This window comes from Vigna radiata, chromosome 9, assembly GCF_000741045.1.
Source record: "Vigna radiata var. radiata cultivar VC1973A chromosome 9, Vradiata_ver6, whole genome shotgun sequence".
NCBI lineage: Eukaryota > Viridiplantae > Streptophyta > Magnoliopsida > Fabales > Fabaceae > Vigna > Vigna radiata.
This window is the reverse complement of record NC_028359.1, coordinates 10,472,684-10,486,991: the sequence shown is the minus strand read 5'-3', so window position 1 is coordinate 10,486,991 and position 14,308 is coordinate 10,472,684. Positions and strand designations below refer to the sequence as shown.

At 33.2% G+C, this 14,308-nt stretch overlaps 2 protein-coding genes and 1 long non-coding RNA gene across 4 annotated transcripts; 2 read left to right on the top strand and 1 right to left on the bottom strand.

Moving 5' to 3' along the window:
* Nucleotides 1-1,520: 1,520 nt before the first annotated feature.
* Nucleotides 1,521-6,107, top strand: LOC106773721. The gene is made up of 5 exons (XM_014660464.2): nucleotides 1,521-1,886; nucleotides 2,929-3,089; nucleotides 3,377-3,413; nucleotides 3,970-4,072; nucleotides 5,732-6,107. The coding sequence occupies exons 1-5, from the start codon at nucleotides 1,602-1,604 to the stop codon at nucleotides 5,836-5,838; spliced, it is 693 nt and encodes a 230-aa protein (XP_014515950.1). The 5' UTR covers nucleotides 1,521-1,601; the 3' UTR covers nucleotides 5,839-6,107.
* LOC111242551 lies at nucleotides 1,905-2,922 on the top strand. The gene is made up of 3 exons (XR_002669722.1): nucleotides 1,905-2,031; nucleotides 2,139-2,203; nucleotides 2,275-2,922. It is a non-coding gene; the product is annotated as an uncharacterized LOC111242551 (long non-coding RNA).
* Nucleotides 6,108-11,412: 5,305 nt separating the features above from the next.
* Nucleotides 11,413-14,107, bottom strand: LOC106773305 (TMV resistance protein N-like). 2 transcript variants are annotated; one of them, XM_022786465.1, is made up of 4 exons: nucleotides 13,536-14,107; nucleotides 12,331-13,432; nucleotides 11,897-12,169; nucleotides 11,413-11,766 (listed from the first exon to the last, which is right to left on the bottom strand). In XM_022786465.1, exons 1-4 carry the CDS (start codon nucleotides 14,051-14,053, stop codon nucleotides 11,455-11,457), a joined length of 2,205 nt encoding a protein of 734 aa, XP_022642186.1. In that variant the 5' UTR covers nucleotides 14,054-14,107; the 3' UTR covers nucleotides 11,413-11,454. The 2 variants fall into 2 exon arrangements, with proteins under 2 accessions (XP_022642186.1, XP_022642187.1); XM_022786466.1 differs by lacking the exon at nucleotides 11,413-11,766 and having other exon boundaries at nucleotides 11,993-12,123; nucleotides 13,536-14,106.
* Between the last annotated feature and the right edge of the window lie 201 nt (nucleotides 14,108-14,308).

Sequence of the window (14,308 nt, the reverse complement as noted above, 5' to 3'; positions counted from 1 at the left end):
CACAATGAACTATCTCTATGTTCCATATCAGATTTCTCAAATTGCAAGATCTCAACCAGTCTAAAATGACCTTAGGACAACACCAAAAGCTCAGTTTTACTCATACAACCTGTACTTCCAATTTTCACCTATCAACACTTCATTTTATAACTAGAATGACTTATAAATTAGCACAACTATTTCTCCTCAATACTACAATAGATTGGCATCCTTTAACATCTCAACAACAACATTCGAAACCAAATTCATTTCCAAATTAAATTAACAAATCATACCAACATCATCCAAATCAAGAATCAACATTCAAAAACACTAAAAACTCCAAAACAATCATTTTAACAGAATAATCAACATGCATTAGTTTTATAAGCAACCAAATCTTATTTCACATTTAATAACTAAATTATAAAATACTTTAGCTTCCCTTACTTCACAAGATTTCCTATCAAGCTTTAGAACTGCATTTCCGTTGCTTTCGACTCAAGGAACTATAAATACACCTGTGAAACACCAGAAAGAGAAACAAAGAGAGTCGATCAAAGAAGACAGATTGAATTGTACATGCAAGGGAAAACTCTATGCATCAACTCAAGTAAAAGACAAAAAGCAAAAAGGACTCAAAACATACTTGCTCTATTACAAAAACCAATCGGATAGAAATAGAAATTACTTTGTTGTGATCTCCTAGATACCTCTTGATCATCAAATAAATCATTTAGGAGTTAGAAAAATTAGAGAGAAAATAGATACAACTGAGAGAAAGAATTTGAGAGATGAACTTTGCTTTAAGTAATGAGATGATTTTAAAAACTTCTATTTATAATATTGAGTTATTTTATAATATAATACACAGTCTCATTATTTTAATACACTTGTCAATTCACTTTTTTATATTTTTTTCTTCTATATATTATTCGTATTCTAATGATATTAGTATTCCAAAGTTTATATTTATAAATATGGCTTAATTCATATTTTTGTTTCATGTGTGAAGTTGATTCAGCATCATTTTTATTTCTTTCATTTACTCTTCTTTTTATTGAAAAGAATTCATTTTGGTCATTCCATTAAGTTGGTAAAGGTAACTACTTGTTAATTTCTATTTTTTTCTTTCATTTCTTTTGTAGTTTTCTTCTCTCCATCCTTCTTCGGTAATGGTAACTACTCTTTCACGTATTCTTCTATGAGAGAAATTCTTTCAAGATTCCTCTTCAAAGGGTGGTAAATGGTGAACTAAAAGCCTGTGATATTCGTTGGAAGGTTTTGGAACTCAACAAAAAGGCAAAATATTTATGTTATTAAAAGCTCTAATTAAATTCTTCCAATTTTAAATTAATATCGATTTAATCTTTTGTAAATAGTTGTGTGTTCCAAGTGACAAGAAAGAGTAAAATCGATTTTAGTTTAAAAAATATAAAATTAAATTAAATTAATTATATAAATATTGGTATTATAGAAGTAATTGAACCAATAATTATGAAAAAGTAATAAGAATTTATATACCACTTCTTCTGCACTGAACCGAACTAAACAACAACACTAGAAAGAAAACCACTGATAAACCTTATTTTTTTTCCTTTGCTCTTTTTGGTTTTGTTTCGATGCTCTCTGTCGCGAAACGGTTTCAGCTTCGGCCACTGAGGACGCCGTTTCTCCTCGGGCAGCTCCGGTACGCCCGAACGCGGCCAAAGTCGCCACCGGTGGCACTGAGGAAGACGGAGGAGCGGTCGGAGTGGTGGGCGTTGGACGGCGAAATGCACGAGATCGGCGATCACGTGCCGCTACGTGAGCGCTTCGTGATCCCCCGAGAAAACATCCCCAACAAGCGCCGCAAGCAGCTCAGAGAGCAATTCATGCGCCGAACACGCCTCGTTCTTAAGGAATCCGTTAGTCCTTTACTCTTTCTCTCGATTTTCTGTTATTTATTTTATAATTATATTTTGTTTAGGATAAAATAGTTTTGTTGAGAAGGATTGTGCAGCATTAGGATGTTGGCAGAGTGTGTTACTCCATGTAGAGATTAAGACCAAGGTTTTGCTACTTTTTTGTGTTTTGGTCTTTACAAGATTTTTAGTTCTTACACTCAAGGTTTTAAATATTAGTCTCAATTCTGGTCGCAATTTTGTCATTGTGGACAGATATTGTGGTTGTGGAGACTTCAGAAGCCTTGATTTTGCAGCCCAAGTCAGTGTTGTTTTAAAATGTAGGTTTGGAGTCTATTTGAGTTTTACTTCCGGAAACTGTTTTGTAATTTTTCAATTGCTACTAAACAAGTTGCTAGATAGTTAGTGGAGGGTGGTGCAAGACACAAAGGACTGGAATCGAGAGAGAGGTTGAATTCGATGAAATTAGACCAAAAGTGAGAGAATATTTCTTAGCTGATTCTATTATTTTGTTTTCTGAACACTTGTTTTTGTTCTTTTGGAAGCAATATGCAAAGCGTAACAGATTTTGGATGAGAGATTGATTGCCAAGTTGTGTGACATTATTTTGGAAAAAGTAGTTTTTAAAATCAACAGGTGAGAAATGAATCAAACAAACCCTTAGTTTCCTTATGAAGGGTTAAAAACTTGTGTAATGAAAAAAAAAATTCATTTAATTCTGTTAAATGTAGTGACTGAAAATGAATAATTTTTTTTTGTAGGTATTAAAACAAGATATTGTGATATTTTCACAGACCATCAATGTATTTACACCTAAGACATTGTTATCCCATTTGTATTTTTGTGTTTTTCAGTTTGAATTTTTATAATAAGTTGCATTACATGGTTATTGCCTTGCTTAACGTGAGCGAAAATGTGATGGATATTATAATTCTGTTGCATTGTTGACTTGGTAGTTGTTGTCAGTTTATGATTTTTTTATGAATAAGAAATTTAAAATTCAAAATCATGATTGTTGTCTAACTTGCTTGCGTTGTATTGAAAGGAGCATGATCCTTGGTGTAAAAGGTACATGGAACTGTATAATGAACTTAGAGAAAACTGGGAGAGGCTTTATTGGGATGAGGGTTACTCCAAAAAGCTTGCACAGGATCATGCGAACTATGAGTCTGCTGAAGATGATGATAGGGATTTCTCCCCATACAGGTTTGCCTCCTTTATTGATTCTTTCCTCTTTTCCTTTCTTGCCAAGACCTATGGCTGCTTGTGTCTTGGAAAATGATATTTTTCTTGTACTGTCACTCGCATGAAGTTGAGGACTGAACTGGTCATCTTGCTCAGTTTTATTCAAACAATTATTCTTTGAAGATTCTGAAGAGTCTATTTTAGTGTTAGCTATATTATTATGGTTCTGAATTTTCTGGTTCAAAATTTTGTGGGGGGTGGGGGAGATGCTGTCTAATTTTGGTGTTTTCTGCTATATGGCATTTCAGGAGTAGAAGACCTCAGCCTCAGATGGATTATAGTAAGGTACAATGATATAAATATAGTATAGAAGTTGCCTTTTTTGTCTTGCTTTTGTATATATCTTTGATTCTAAGGATATTGTTCCACCATTAGTGAGCTATGCAGAATAAAGTGCCATCAGAAATAAATTGCATGTTGCCATTTTGTATTACATAAAAAATAAATTCTTTTGCCTATATTGAAGTTTTGCCTATTATTAGGCTTTGACTGTTGGAATTTCAACTCAAAAAGCCCTGCATGAGAGTTGAGGGGTCTTATTTAACATGATCCATGATGGGAAAAGAATTATATAAATTATAAATTTGTTCTTGTTGGTATCCAGTTTTTAAGGAATGATACACAGGCCATCTTTATTTGTGTTAACTGGGACAAATTCCCCTGTGACATTAAAACACAGTAATTATCTTCTGCATCATTTGATTTTCACTTTGCTTTGAGTTGACTCTAACTCAATCTCCCATTTTAGATATATTTGTTTGAGATAGCTGTAATCATTAAGATTGAAATGTTTAGTATACGTTTATGATACTGTCTCTCTGATTATTGGATTCTCATTCAGGACCAGACTTTTGGAAGAAACAGACAACCTGATAACTTCGAGAAAGTTAGCGTTCTTCGGGATAAATTTGAGTATGACCGAGAGAGAAGAATGAGAGAAAAAGGTTAGTTTCTAGATGGTTACACACCATTCTGAAGTCTAGTAATCCTCAATGAAATATTCTTTGAAATTTTTGAAAATGGAAAACGTATTATACAGTAGCACTGGTATCTTTTACCTCATCATGGTGCAGAAGCGTTCTATTTCCTGGTTTTTTAATGTTGAACATGCTGAGAGACTAACTAGCCAGTGTGGCTGAGTATTCTCTGTATGTGAGTTATTCAGCTAGTTCAGTCAGTGGGTTGAGTTTAATGGGGATGTTTTGCTAAATGAGCCATAAATCAAGTTAGTGCCAATCCTTAACAAAATCTAGTAGAAGACAAAAGTATCTCATAAACAACTCGACTCCTGTTTACCAGCCTGTAAATTGAGCTTTAGGCTTTTTGTCTGATAGTTGTTTTATGTTTTGTTCTCCTTCCGATGAGGATCAACCAAGGAACACGGACTCTGAAGCAAAAGGACTTGGTGGACCAATGACAAAGGCAAGTGCTAAGAAAGCCAATGAAGCCCGAATCAGTTCAAATTCACATATGGAAGACTTGAAGCCCAAATTGGTTAACTAAATTCAATTTGAGGAATAAAGATGATGGATGGACTGATTTACAGGACAAGACCCGCTTTCTATTTTTGCTTTGCATTTTTATTTATTCCAATGTAATAGTTTCATATGGATTTTGATGTGTTTTGGGTCAGTTTTATTTGTTTATTCCAATGTAATAGTGTTCAGTGGGGCTTTTATTCTGGTGGATAGTGGGAATTAGTTCCTATTGTATATTTAATTTAGTGGGAATTAATTATCCACTAGAATAAAACCCCACTAACTATTATAATGGCTCATGAAGCATGTGGGAAAAAAAAAAGAACTGACCCAAAACATACCAAAAGTCATGAAATAATTACATACAAAATTTCAAAGGAAAAATAGAAAATGGGCTGTCTTGCAAATCAGTCCATCCATCATCTTTATTCCTCAAGTTTAATTAAGTAGTTGACCAATTTAGACTTCAATTCTTCTATATGTGAATTTGAACCAATGTGGATTTATTTGCTTTCTTAGTACTTTTTCCCTCGTCATTGGTCTACCAAGTCCTTGTAGCGCTTTAAGGTCCCAGTTCCTTGGTTGATGCTCACCACTTTAGCCTTTATTTTTAATTTAAGAGAAGCTGGTCAATATGAGAAAAATAATCTCTATGAACATGCTTAAATCTCTTTCTTGATATTCTAATTTTCAATAGTATTTTTGAGGCCAAAAATAGTTTGCTATATAATTCTTGTTCTGAAACAATCATATCATGTGTGCTTCAAATTTTGTACTGGAGGAGCAATTTAAGTGAATACCATTATCTAATAGATTCTTATGTTTGTACATAGCAGTGATGTCAGTCTGTTTTACAAACCTATTTTACCCTTTTATATGTGCTGTAAATCCTCAGTAATCAAAATTTAAGTCTAGCAATTGGTAACGAAGAAATTATCCTTTCAAATCACGTATATTAACTATCGCTAGAAATGACCATGTGATGTGTGAAAAATCTTAAGCAAACTATCTTCTGCATAAGTTGCAAATTTTGTTCTGTTGGTTGTTAGATTCAATTTTGTCAGTACTTTTCTCTTTATATATTAATACTTCACTTATCATTTATCACTATCTACTTCATGGCAGCATTTGCACCCATACATGGAGGATCTGTTCCTGACTCTCATGATTCCAACCGTTGGAACCAACCGCTAGATACTGATCGATATTTTAGCCAAACAGAAAGGCGTTGAAAGAACAATATTGTAAGGGATAGTGTAGTTTTTCTCTCACTAACTAAATGCTATATATGATGCTGCCAATATAGCTAGTTCCAGGAAGTGTTTACAGTCAAGAAAACATTTTTTTTTTTTGGTTTAAAGCTCATGTAGGAGTTGTGCTCTGAACAGATGTAATGTATTAATGCACTGACATTTACCCTCCACTTCTGAGTCTCTCAAAGTTTTGACTCTAAGGTTATAGAAAATTGTTTTTCACCTTTATATAGTGCTTTATTTTTTCATTTCTATCTAATGTGGAACTTAGACTCACATTTTTCTCATTTTGTTCGGTGGAGTTATTATTCTACAAATCTAATGAATAGATAAGTTTATAGATATATGCTTCTAGTTATTACTTTATTTGTAAAATGGTCTTTGGTCTTTGGCATTTTATGTGGCTACTAAAAGCCATCAATATTGAATAGAAAGAGTAGACTCAATTTTACGAAAAACATCAGAGTGTGTGCATGAGAATTATTAACAAAGTGGTATCAGAGCTTTATTTTTTGAGAATCAAGAGAAAAAAGTGAGAGAGAGGAGAGTGAGGAAAAAAGTGAGTGCTTGAGTTTTTTTGGAGAGAGATGGCAAATGTAGTCAACAGAATGAGTGTGTCACAATTGTCCGAAAAGATCAATTACGATAATTGGTCTTTGCAGATAAAGGTTCTTCTTGGATCCTAAAATGTATGGGACATAGTGGAGGACGGGTACAAGGAATCTGTGGATGATTAGCTTCAGACAGTGAACCAGACTATTGTACTAAAAAAGACATGAGTGAAAAACATATTGACTTTGTACTTTTTGTATAATGCAGTGGATGAATCAGGATTTGGAAAAATAGCTAATGCGAACTCAGCAAAAAATGCATGGGAAATTCTAAAGGTGGCATACAAAGGAGATATTAGCGTGAAGTAGGTACGAGTACAAGTTCTCAGAAGAGAGTTTGAACATATGGAGATGGATGAAAATGAGGGAGTTGTCGAGTTTATAGTTCGAGTGTAGAAGATGGCCAACCAACTTGGAATGAACGGAGAAGAAGTTCCTCCTAACTGGGTTGCAAAAAAGATCTTGAGAAATCTGATAGATGATTTTGAAAATATCATGGTCCCTATTGAAGAGACAAATGATTTGTCAACTCTCACTGTGCAGGAGTTAGATGGGTCATTAAAGACCCACAAACTTAGGAAGAAGAAGAAAAAGAGGGAACCCAATGATCAAGCACTACAAACCCAATGATCCTAGAGGTAGAGTACGAGGAGACCAAGGACGAGGTGGACGTGGCCGAGGTAATTTTGAGAATGATAGTGAAGAGCAAACTGGTCAGTATAGGACAAGGGAAAGGCCGAGGAGATCGGTCAGGAGTGAAGTGTTTTAAGTGTGGCAATCACAGTCACTGTGCAAACGATTATAGATCGAGAAAGTGCTATAATTGTGGTAAGTTCGGTCACATGGTTAAGTTTTGTCAAGCTAAGAAGAAAAGTGCTATAATTGTGGTAGGTTCGGTCACATGTTAAGTTTTGTCAAGCTAAGAAGAAAAGTGAGAGAAACCTTTTTACAGAAGAAAAAGATGAAGAAGAGATGGGGATTCTGTTGACGTCAAAGATCTTAGAGTAGAAGGTGAAGAATATGAATGTTGGACCATACTTGAAATCGAAGGTTGAGGAGATTTCTACCAACTCAATATGGTATTTAGATACTGAAGCAAGTAATCACATGTGTGAAAATGAGAACTTTTTTTATAAACTCACTAAGGTGGAGGCCGAATTTGTGTCTTTCGAAGATGACTCCAAAGTGCCGTGAAAGGACATAGAACAATCCGACATATGTAGAAGGATTGACGGCTTGGAGAGACTATGGACATTTATTATGTTTCCGAGCTAAAGAGCAATCTTTTAAGCATGAATCAGATAATTGAAAAAGATAATTTAATTTTTATGAAAGATCAAGTATTGTATTTAAAGGATAAACATGTTCGTATAGAAGGTAAAAGTGAAGAAAAATGGGCTGTGTGAACTATAACTAAAGATCTTGCAAAACAGGTTCTTGAACTTCGTTGTTTTAACTTTCCATTTATTTTTCTATATCCTTCTTAACCTCCTCTGCGCAGGCACCACACCTCAGAGCCCATCTTTATTCCAAAACTAAAATGAAAGAACCCAAATAAAAACTAATCAAAAATGGAAAATCAGAAGGTATTAGAGGAAAGGGAAGATCAAGTTCGTTTGATCTATGGTGATTATGTATGGCTCACGATTTAAATCTTCAAGGTGCTACAATTGAAGTTCGATGGTGAACATTGACACTGCTTCGGCGACGTTCTATGATGTGTGAATTGGCGTCATGGTGAAGCTCGCATCTGCTTTCACATTTGTTAGGTTCATATTCAGGTGATTGCTGCAAATGGTAGTCAGGTGGCTCGCAAAGATCTGATGTTGAACGGTGGTTGCAGTGCGATGGTTCTCTCACGGTTTCATGTCTAATTAAATCATTGCCAAGCCAATCGATTCGATTCCTTGACGACAATGAAACAATGCGCAAGTCCATTGTCTAATTGTCATAGTTATCTCAACCTTCCTTCTTCTCTGTCACTAATGACGACATTGGACACCATGCTTGCCGACAAAGGCTTTAGCCAAACAAGGACACATGATGGCGGGATCTAGTGCTGGCTAGGGTTTCTATGTGGAGTTATTGGAGAAGAAACCCTTTGTGGTTTCTAAATTGGTAAAGATGAAGATGGATTTCTTATGGATTTTACTTTCTGCACCTCTCTGAAATTAATCTTTGCACCTCCATATGTGATATCTTGAAGGAAAATGGTGAACGTTTTGGGTTCTGCATTTCATACACTTTCCATTTTTGGATGAAAAATTTGTGGCTTTTTTTTATCAAAAAATTTATCAATGAAAAAGTTTATCAGTAATAAAAATTTTAAATTATCAGACAAATTTTAAAGTTTAAAATTATAGATAGATTTTATCGTTGAAAATATTTGTCAATAAATGAAATATATACTATTAATGAATTTTTTTATTTTTAAAACTAGTAAATAATAAGTCAGTCGGTAATTAAAATTTTAAAATTCTATCTATAAAATTTGTTAGTAATTCAAATTTATTGATGGATTTATTTTGGTTTCTTAAATTCCATTAAAAATTTCAAGAATATTTGTTATACTTTTTCCAATCTTTATTTGATAATTCTTTCTTTTTGATATGTTAACTTTTTCACTCTAAATCTTTATTTGATAATTCTTTCACGTATTCTTTCTAATTCATATATATATTTTTTCATTTTTTTTTCTTCAGGGGAGGTAATGTAAACATTTTTCAGGCTAGGATGTGTTTTTTCAAAACAAAACAAGGTTTAAACATGATATTTCAATCAAATTCAAAGTGGTTTGTTTGTCCCTAACTCAAATTCATTAAAGAAAAATTTGCCTTGATGCTTTCCTCATCTTCTAATGTGCAGACCAAAGATGAACATTTGACACATAATTAGTGTACACAAAGCATATGCTCTTAATCATTCAGGACTACTCATCTTTCCTTCCTTATACTCCGAAGTTCAAAATCCGTTCTATATCAAGGATGTTGGATGTTACTTTGTTTTGTTGCTTCATGGCGTTCTATTTTTTAACATATCAATGTTTGCTGAGACTACTTTTTTTAATGTCTTGGCAAAATATTGAACCTATCCTCTAAACATTCGTTCTGCAATGTCACGATAACCAAGGACAATAAATTATTCATTACTCACATCCGTCGTTCTGCAATGCCAGCACCCACTCTTAGCATCGTACACGAGTCAAACAAAAATTAACGCCGTTTAATTTTAAGGACAAAAAGTAAAAGTTTTAAAATAATGAAAACTAAAAACAATTGATGTTTTAAATAGGAATTAAAATCAAAATTGAATGATAGTTAAATGACTAAAAACATATTTAATTATATATATATATATATATATATATATATATATATATATTATTATCTTTGTTCGTAGTTTGAAAACCCTTTCTTTTCTTTTGTTCCACACTTTTTTCTTTATCTTCTAATTGTTTGACTTTTATATCCATGAAATCCTTTACATCTCTAAGTTAATTTCTCTCTTATCATATTTTTTTTTTCAGTTATGTTAAAATAGTATATTATTAATTATAGTTAATCAAATATTTATACTTTTTTTAATATTTTATTTATTTATTTTTTCCAATCAAAAATCGTTAGAACATTTCTTTCAACTACCACTTTCTCAATTCATTATTTCCATATTTTCTATATCTTACTAATTATTCCTTTCACAACCTTAAAATTCTAACAATAGATGCTAGTATGAGTGCCCAACAGTTAAAGATCTCAAGCTTTCGTAAATTGAAAGCAAACCCTCTTCTGCAAATGACTTGGGACATAGAAGCTCATAAACAATTAAAAACAACTATTATTGGTTGGAATCATAAGAAATAGCTCTAGAGAATGGTGAAACCTTGGGATCCGAACATGTTTATAGAGTGAAGAGAAGAGAGCCACTTGAGTTCAGACGAACTTTTCCGAAGAGTTGGTGTCATCCACCTGATTTGAGTTTTGTAACTCGATTACATCAGATTCAACTATCCTGAGTCTTTCTAATGAAGGTTGCTAGGTAATTTCCTAAGGTTTTGAAAATTTAGAAATATTCAATTATAAAAAATTATGTATTGAATTTTTTTTTGTTGAATATACAAATATAGGATATTCTATTTATAATAAAAAATATATAAATTTAGTTTAAAATACAAATAAAAAAATAATAATAAATTAACTAAAAATAAATGGTAAAAATAACTTGTTGAAATTATTATTCTCGTATGCACCAGAATCACTCATCTGCCATAAATGGACGAATATGAAGAAAATATTAAAGTTATGTTAAAAAAATTGGGTACAATGTCCCATTTTTATCAGTTTTTTTCATCTGGGAAGCAAGCACTCTCTTCAGCTTGTCAATTCTTTAATTCTTTTAATGTTAATATATAAAACAATATTAAAAAAAAATTTAATTCCATTCTCGAATTTTTTTTATTTTTTTTCTCTTTTTTCTTTTTCTCTATTTCAATCTTTTATTCTTTTTCACTTAACTATAGTCTCTTCTAGCGATCTTGATCTACGTTGAAACATTGTGCTCTTACTTTTTTCTAGAATCATCAACAATTGATAACCCATTATTGTATGTGTCCTTCATTTTTGCACTATATTTCTTAAGGTCTTTTGTATATTTTCTCTCTTTGCACGATAGTGATGAACATTATAGAGTTTGCTTTATTCTCACCAAAACCTATATTGAAATAACTAAATTTAAGTTTTAAAAATAAAAATTTCAGTAGAATAATTTGAAACAACTTAAAGGGTTTATTGTTAGAGACTAAATTACAATTTTAAACAATTTATAATTTAGTTCATATATTTTTAAACATTATTAAAATTTTAAAAAATTTAGAGAGTATACTTTACTTCTAAAAAAATTTGCAAAAATTTTAACGTCTACAATCAACAATAGAAATATTCGTGCACTGCTAATGGTTGAAAAAGTTAACTGTATTCACAGTTGTGTTTTAAGCAATTATATTTACCAAGGATTTCACCTGTTTTATATCTATAGGGCCAAGCTTCGAACAACCAGATAGGATGAGAGTTTTTAAAGATCTCAACTTATATATCTCTCTTGGGAGATAGCTTAGACTTGTGCAATCTTTCAAATTTATCAATACTATATTGGAGAGATCAGCAATGGATTGGTGTACCTTGAGCAAACTTGGACAATCTTTTAGAATGAGCTGTTCAAGACTTGGTAGTCTCGAAAAGTTAGGTGTTCCTATCAGGTATTTGGAGTGACTAAGATTAAGGAATTTTAACCGCTCTAAAACCTGCAACCATAGTTTTTCCACAAAAGATTAAGAAAGATAAAGCATGAGTTAGTTATAAACAGAACCAATTATACTATTTTTATTGTAATTAATTTATTAGTTTTAAAAGAAAAGAGCATTTAGTTAATACCACGCCTCGTTGCCAGCCGAGATGGAGAAGAAGACTATGCTTTAAATCCATTGCAATTACATTTTGCATATGAAAGTTTCTTGGAAAGTCTTTATATGGAAACCCTCGCCAACAAATCCATCTCAGTTGATCAGAAATGTTCCCAAAATCTCCACTAAGTTGTACATGATCAAGTTGTAGCAGTCTTAGTCTCTTCATTTTCTTGAAAGCATGAGCTTCAAAGCAATCTGCAATGCCGAAATCAAGTTTCAGGGACAATATAGATTCTGTTCCCTGTGATGAGTATAGCAAAGAAAAACAATTTAGAAATCCCTGAGTAATTATTGATTATTGAGACTTAATGTTGAGTTTAACAAGTTAACAACACATGGATTACACTTAAAAAGAAAACACTTTCAAAAGAAGTTTCATAATCATATAAAGAATGTTCTTACACTATTCTCTTTCAGTACATCTTCTACGTCATCGTGAAACCACAATCGACTTCTTTTCCCTGGTTTCTCTAGGCATTCTTGACGAATAATTTCTCTTGCCATCTCTTGTAACAAAGGATGCATTTGAAGTTTGTTGTTCCTTTCAACTTTTATGAGGCCACGCTCTATGAGAACTGTTATTCCAATATCAGCATGTAGTCCACACCCATTTAATATCTCTGTCACATAGTCTCTGTCTTTGCCAATAAAGAAACAACATACATCCAGAAATATATCCTTTTCCGTATCACGTAAATCTTCAAAACTTACTTTTAATACGCTCAGAGGTTCATTCGGGGGATTTCTTTTTAGTTTCAACAATACACTTTCCCACACTTCTATTGTCCTATCACCTAAATAGGAACCAAGGAACTCAAGAGCTAGCGGTAGTCCTCCACAATAAACAACTACGTTTCTTGCGAGTTTTTCAACAATACACTTTCCCACACTCCATTCTTTTTCTGGTATTGCATCTCTAAATGCATGCCAACTAAAAAGCTCAAGTGACTCATTTTCGTTCAAAAGATGCATTTTATAAACATAATTACTTCTGAATTGGTTCAGCAAGTGAATATCTTTAGATGTAATGATTATCACAGTTCCTTGACCGAACCACTCACGACTCCCGCATAGGTTTTCTAATTGGCCAATGTGATTCACGTCATCAAGCACAATGAGCAACTTTTTTCGAGAAAATCCATTCTGGATCTTAGTTCTTCCCATCTGAACGTTTTTCACCTCCAACTTGGATTTGAGGACATCAGAAAGAAGATTTTCTTGCATAGCAACATACCCTTCATAACCACTATTCTCAATAAAACTCTTACCAATGAATTCACGATAAATTCGATTGTAGATTGCTTTGGCTATGGTCGTTTTACCTGATCCTCTCATTCCCCATATTCCTATCATACACACTTTGGTGGATTGATTTTCAATACATTTAATCACGTCTTCCACGCGGGACTCTAATCCAACTGGATATTCGGTAATAAACAAGTCTTTATAGTCCAGTAATGTTTTAACGCGGTTAACAATTTTGTCTACAAGTTCAGCATCATGCCTTCAAGATGAATGATAATGTGTTACCAAAATTAAAACACAACCTTAACATATGCTTCATTCACTCTCAAACCAAAGAAAGTAGGAAGGATTCATATATTTACCTGTAATTTCTGAACTCCCAACCAGTCATACCTGCAGCTGCGGTGAGTGCACGCCTCCACTTGGACAACGCATGTTCCACTTGTTCTCCTGAATAGCTTTTGTGTGCAGCTTCTTCCAACGCTTTCCCAAAATCATGCATCTGATGACGTACAACCCATGGGTTAATCTCGTAAAATACGGGCACAAGTATTTGGCCGAAAGTTTGGTGGCATTCAATGATTTTTTCAAGCTCAAGAAGACAGCAGGTAGATTCAGCGTATGATTTGGAGAAAACAATTATCGTAATCTTAGTGCCTCCTATTGCTCGAATCTGCTCTTCCAGCTTCATTCCTTCTTGCAGATTCTCCTGGCTAATAGTAGTTTTGACTTGAGCTTGTAAAAGGACAGAGTGGAGATGAGAAACAAACCTTCGACCGATTTCTTCTCCACCAAAGTTGATGAACACATCGTGTATGAAATGGGGTTGTGATGTTAAGAAGGATGATGATGATGATAAAGAAGAAGATGCAAACTCCATAGAAAGAATTGAAGTCAATTCTTTGGTTTTTGCACGCCAGTAGGCAAAAAGGAGGAAAATATCACGAGAATAGACAAAAAAAAAAAAAAAGTAAATTACGAGAATAGAAAAATCATGGAGGGTTCAGACGACTTAGAAGAATTCGTGCCCCCTGCACGACTTCACATTGTTTATTTGACCAGTGTTAAAGTGCATCCCAAAAACGACTTTAAAATATGATAATCGATTACCAGTATGATTACCAAGCCATTTCTA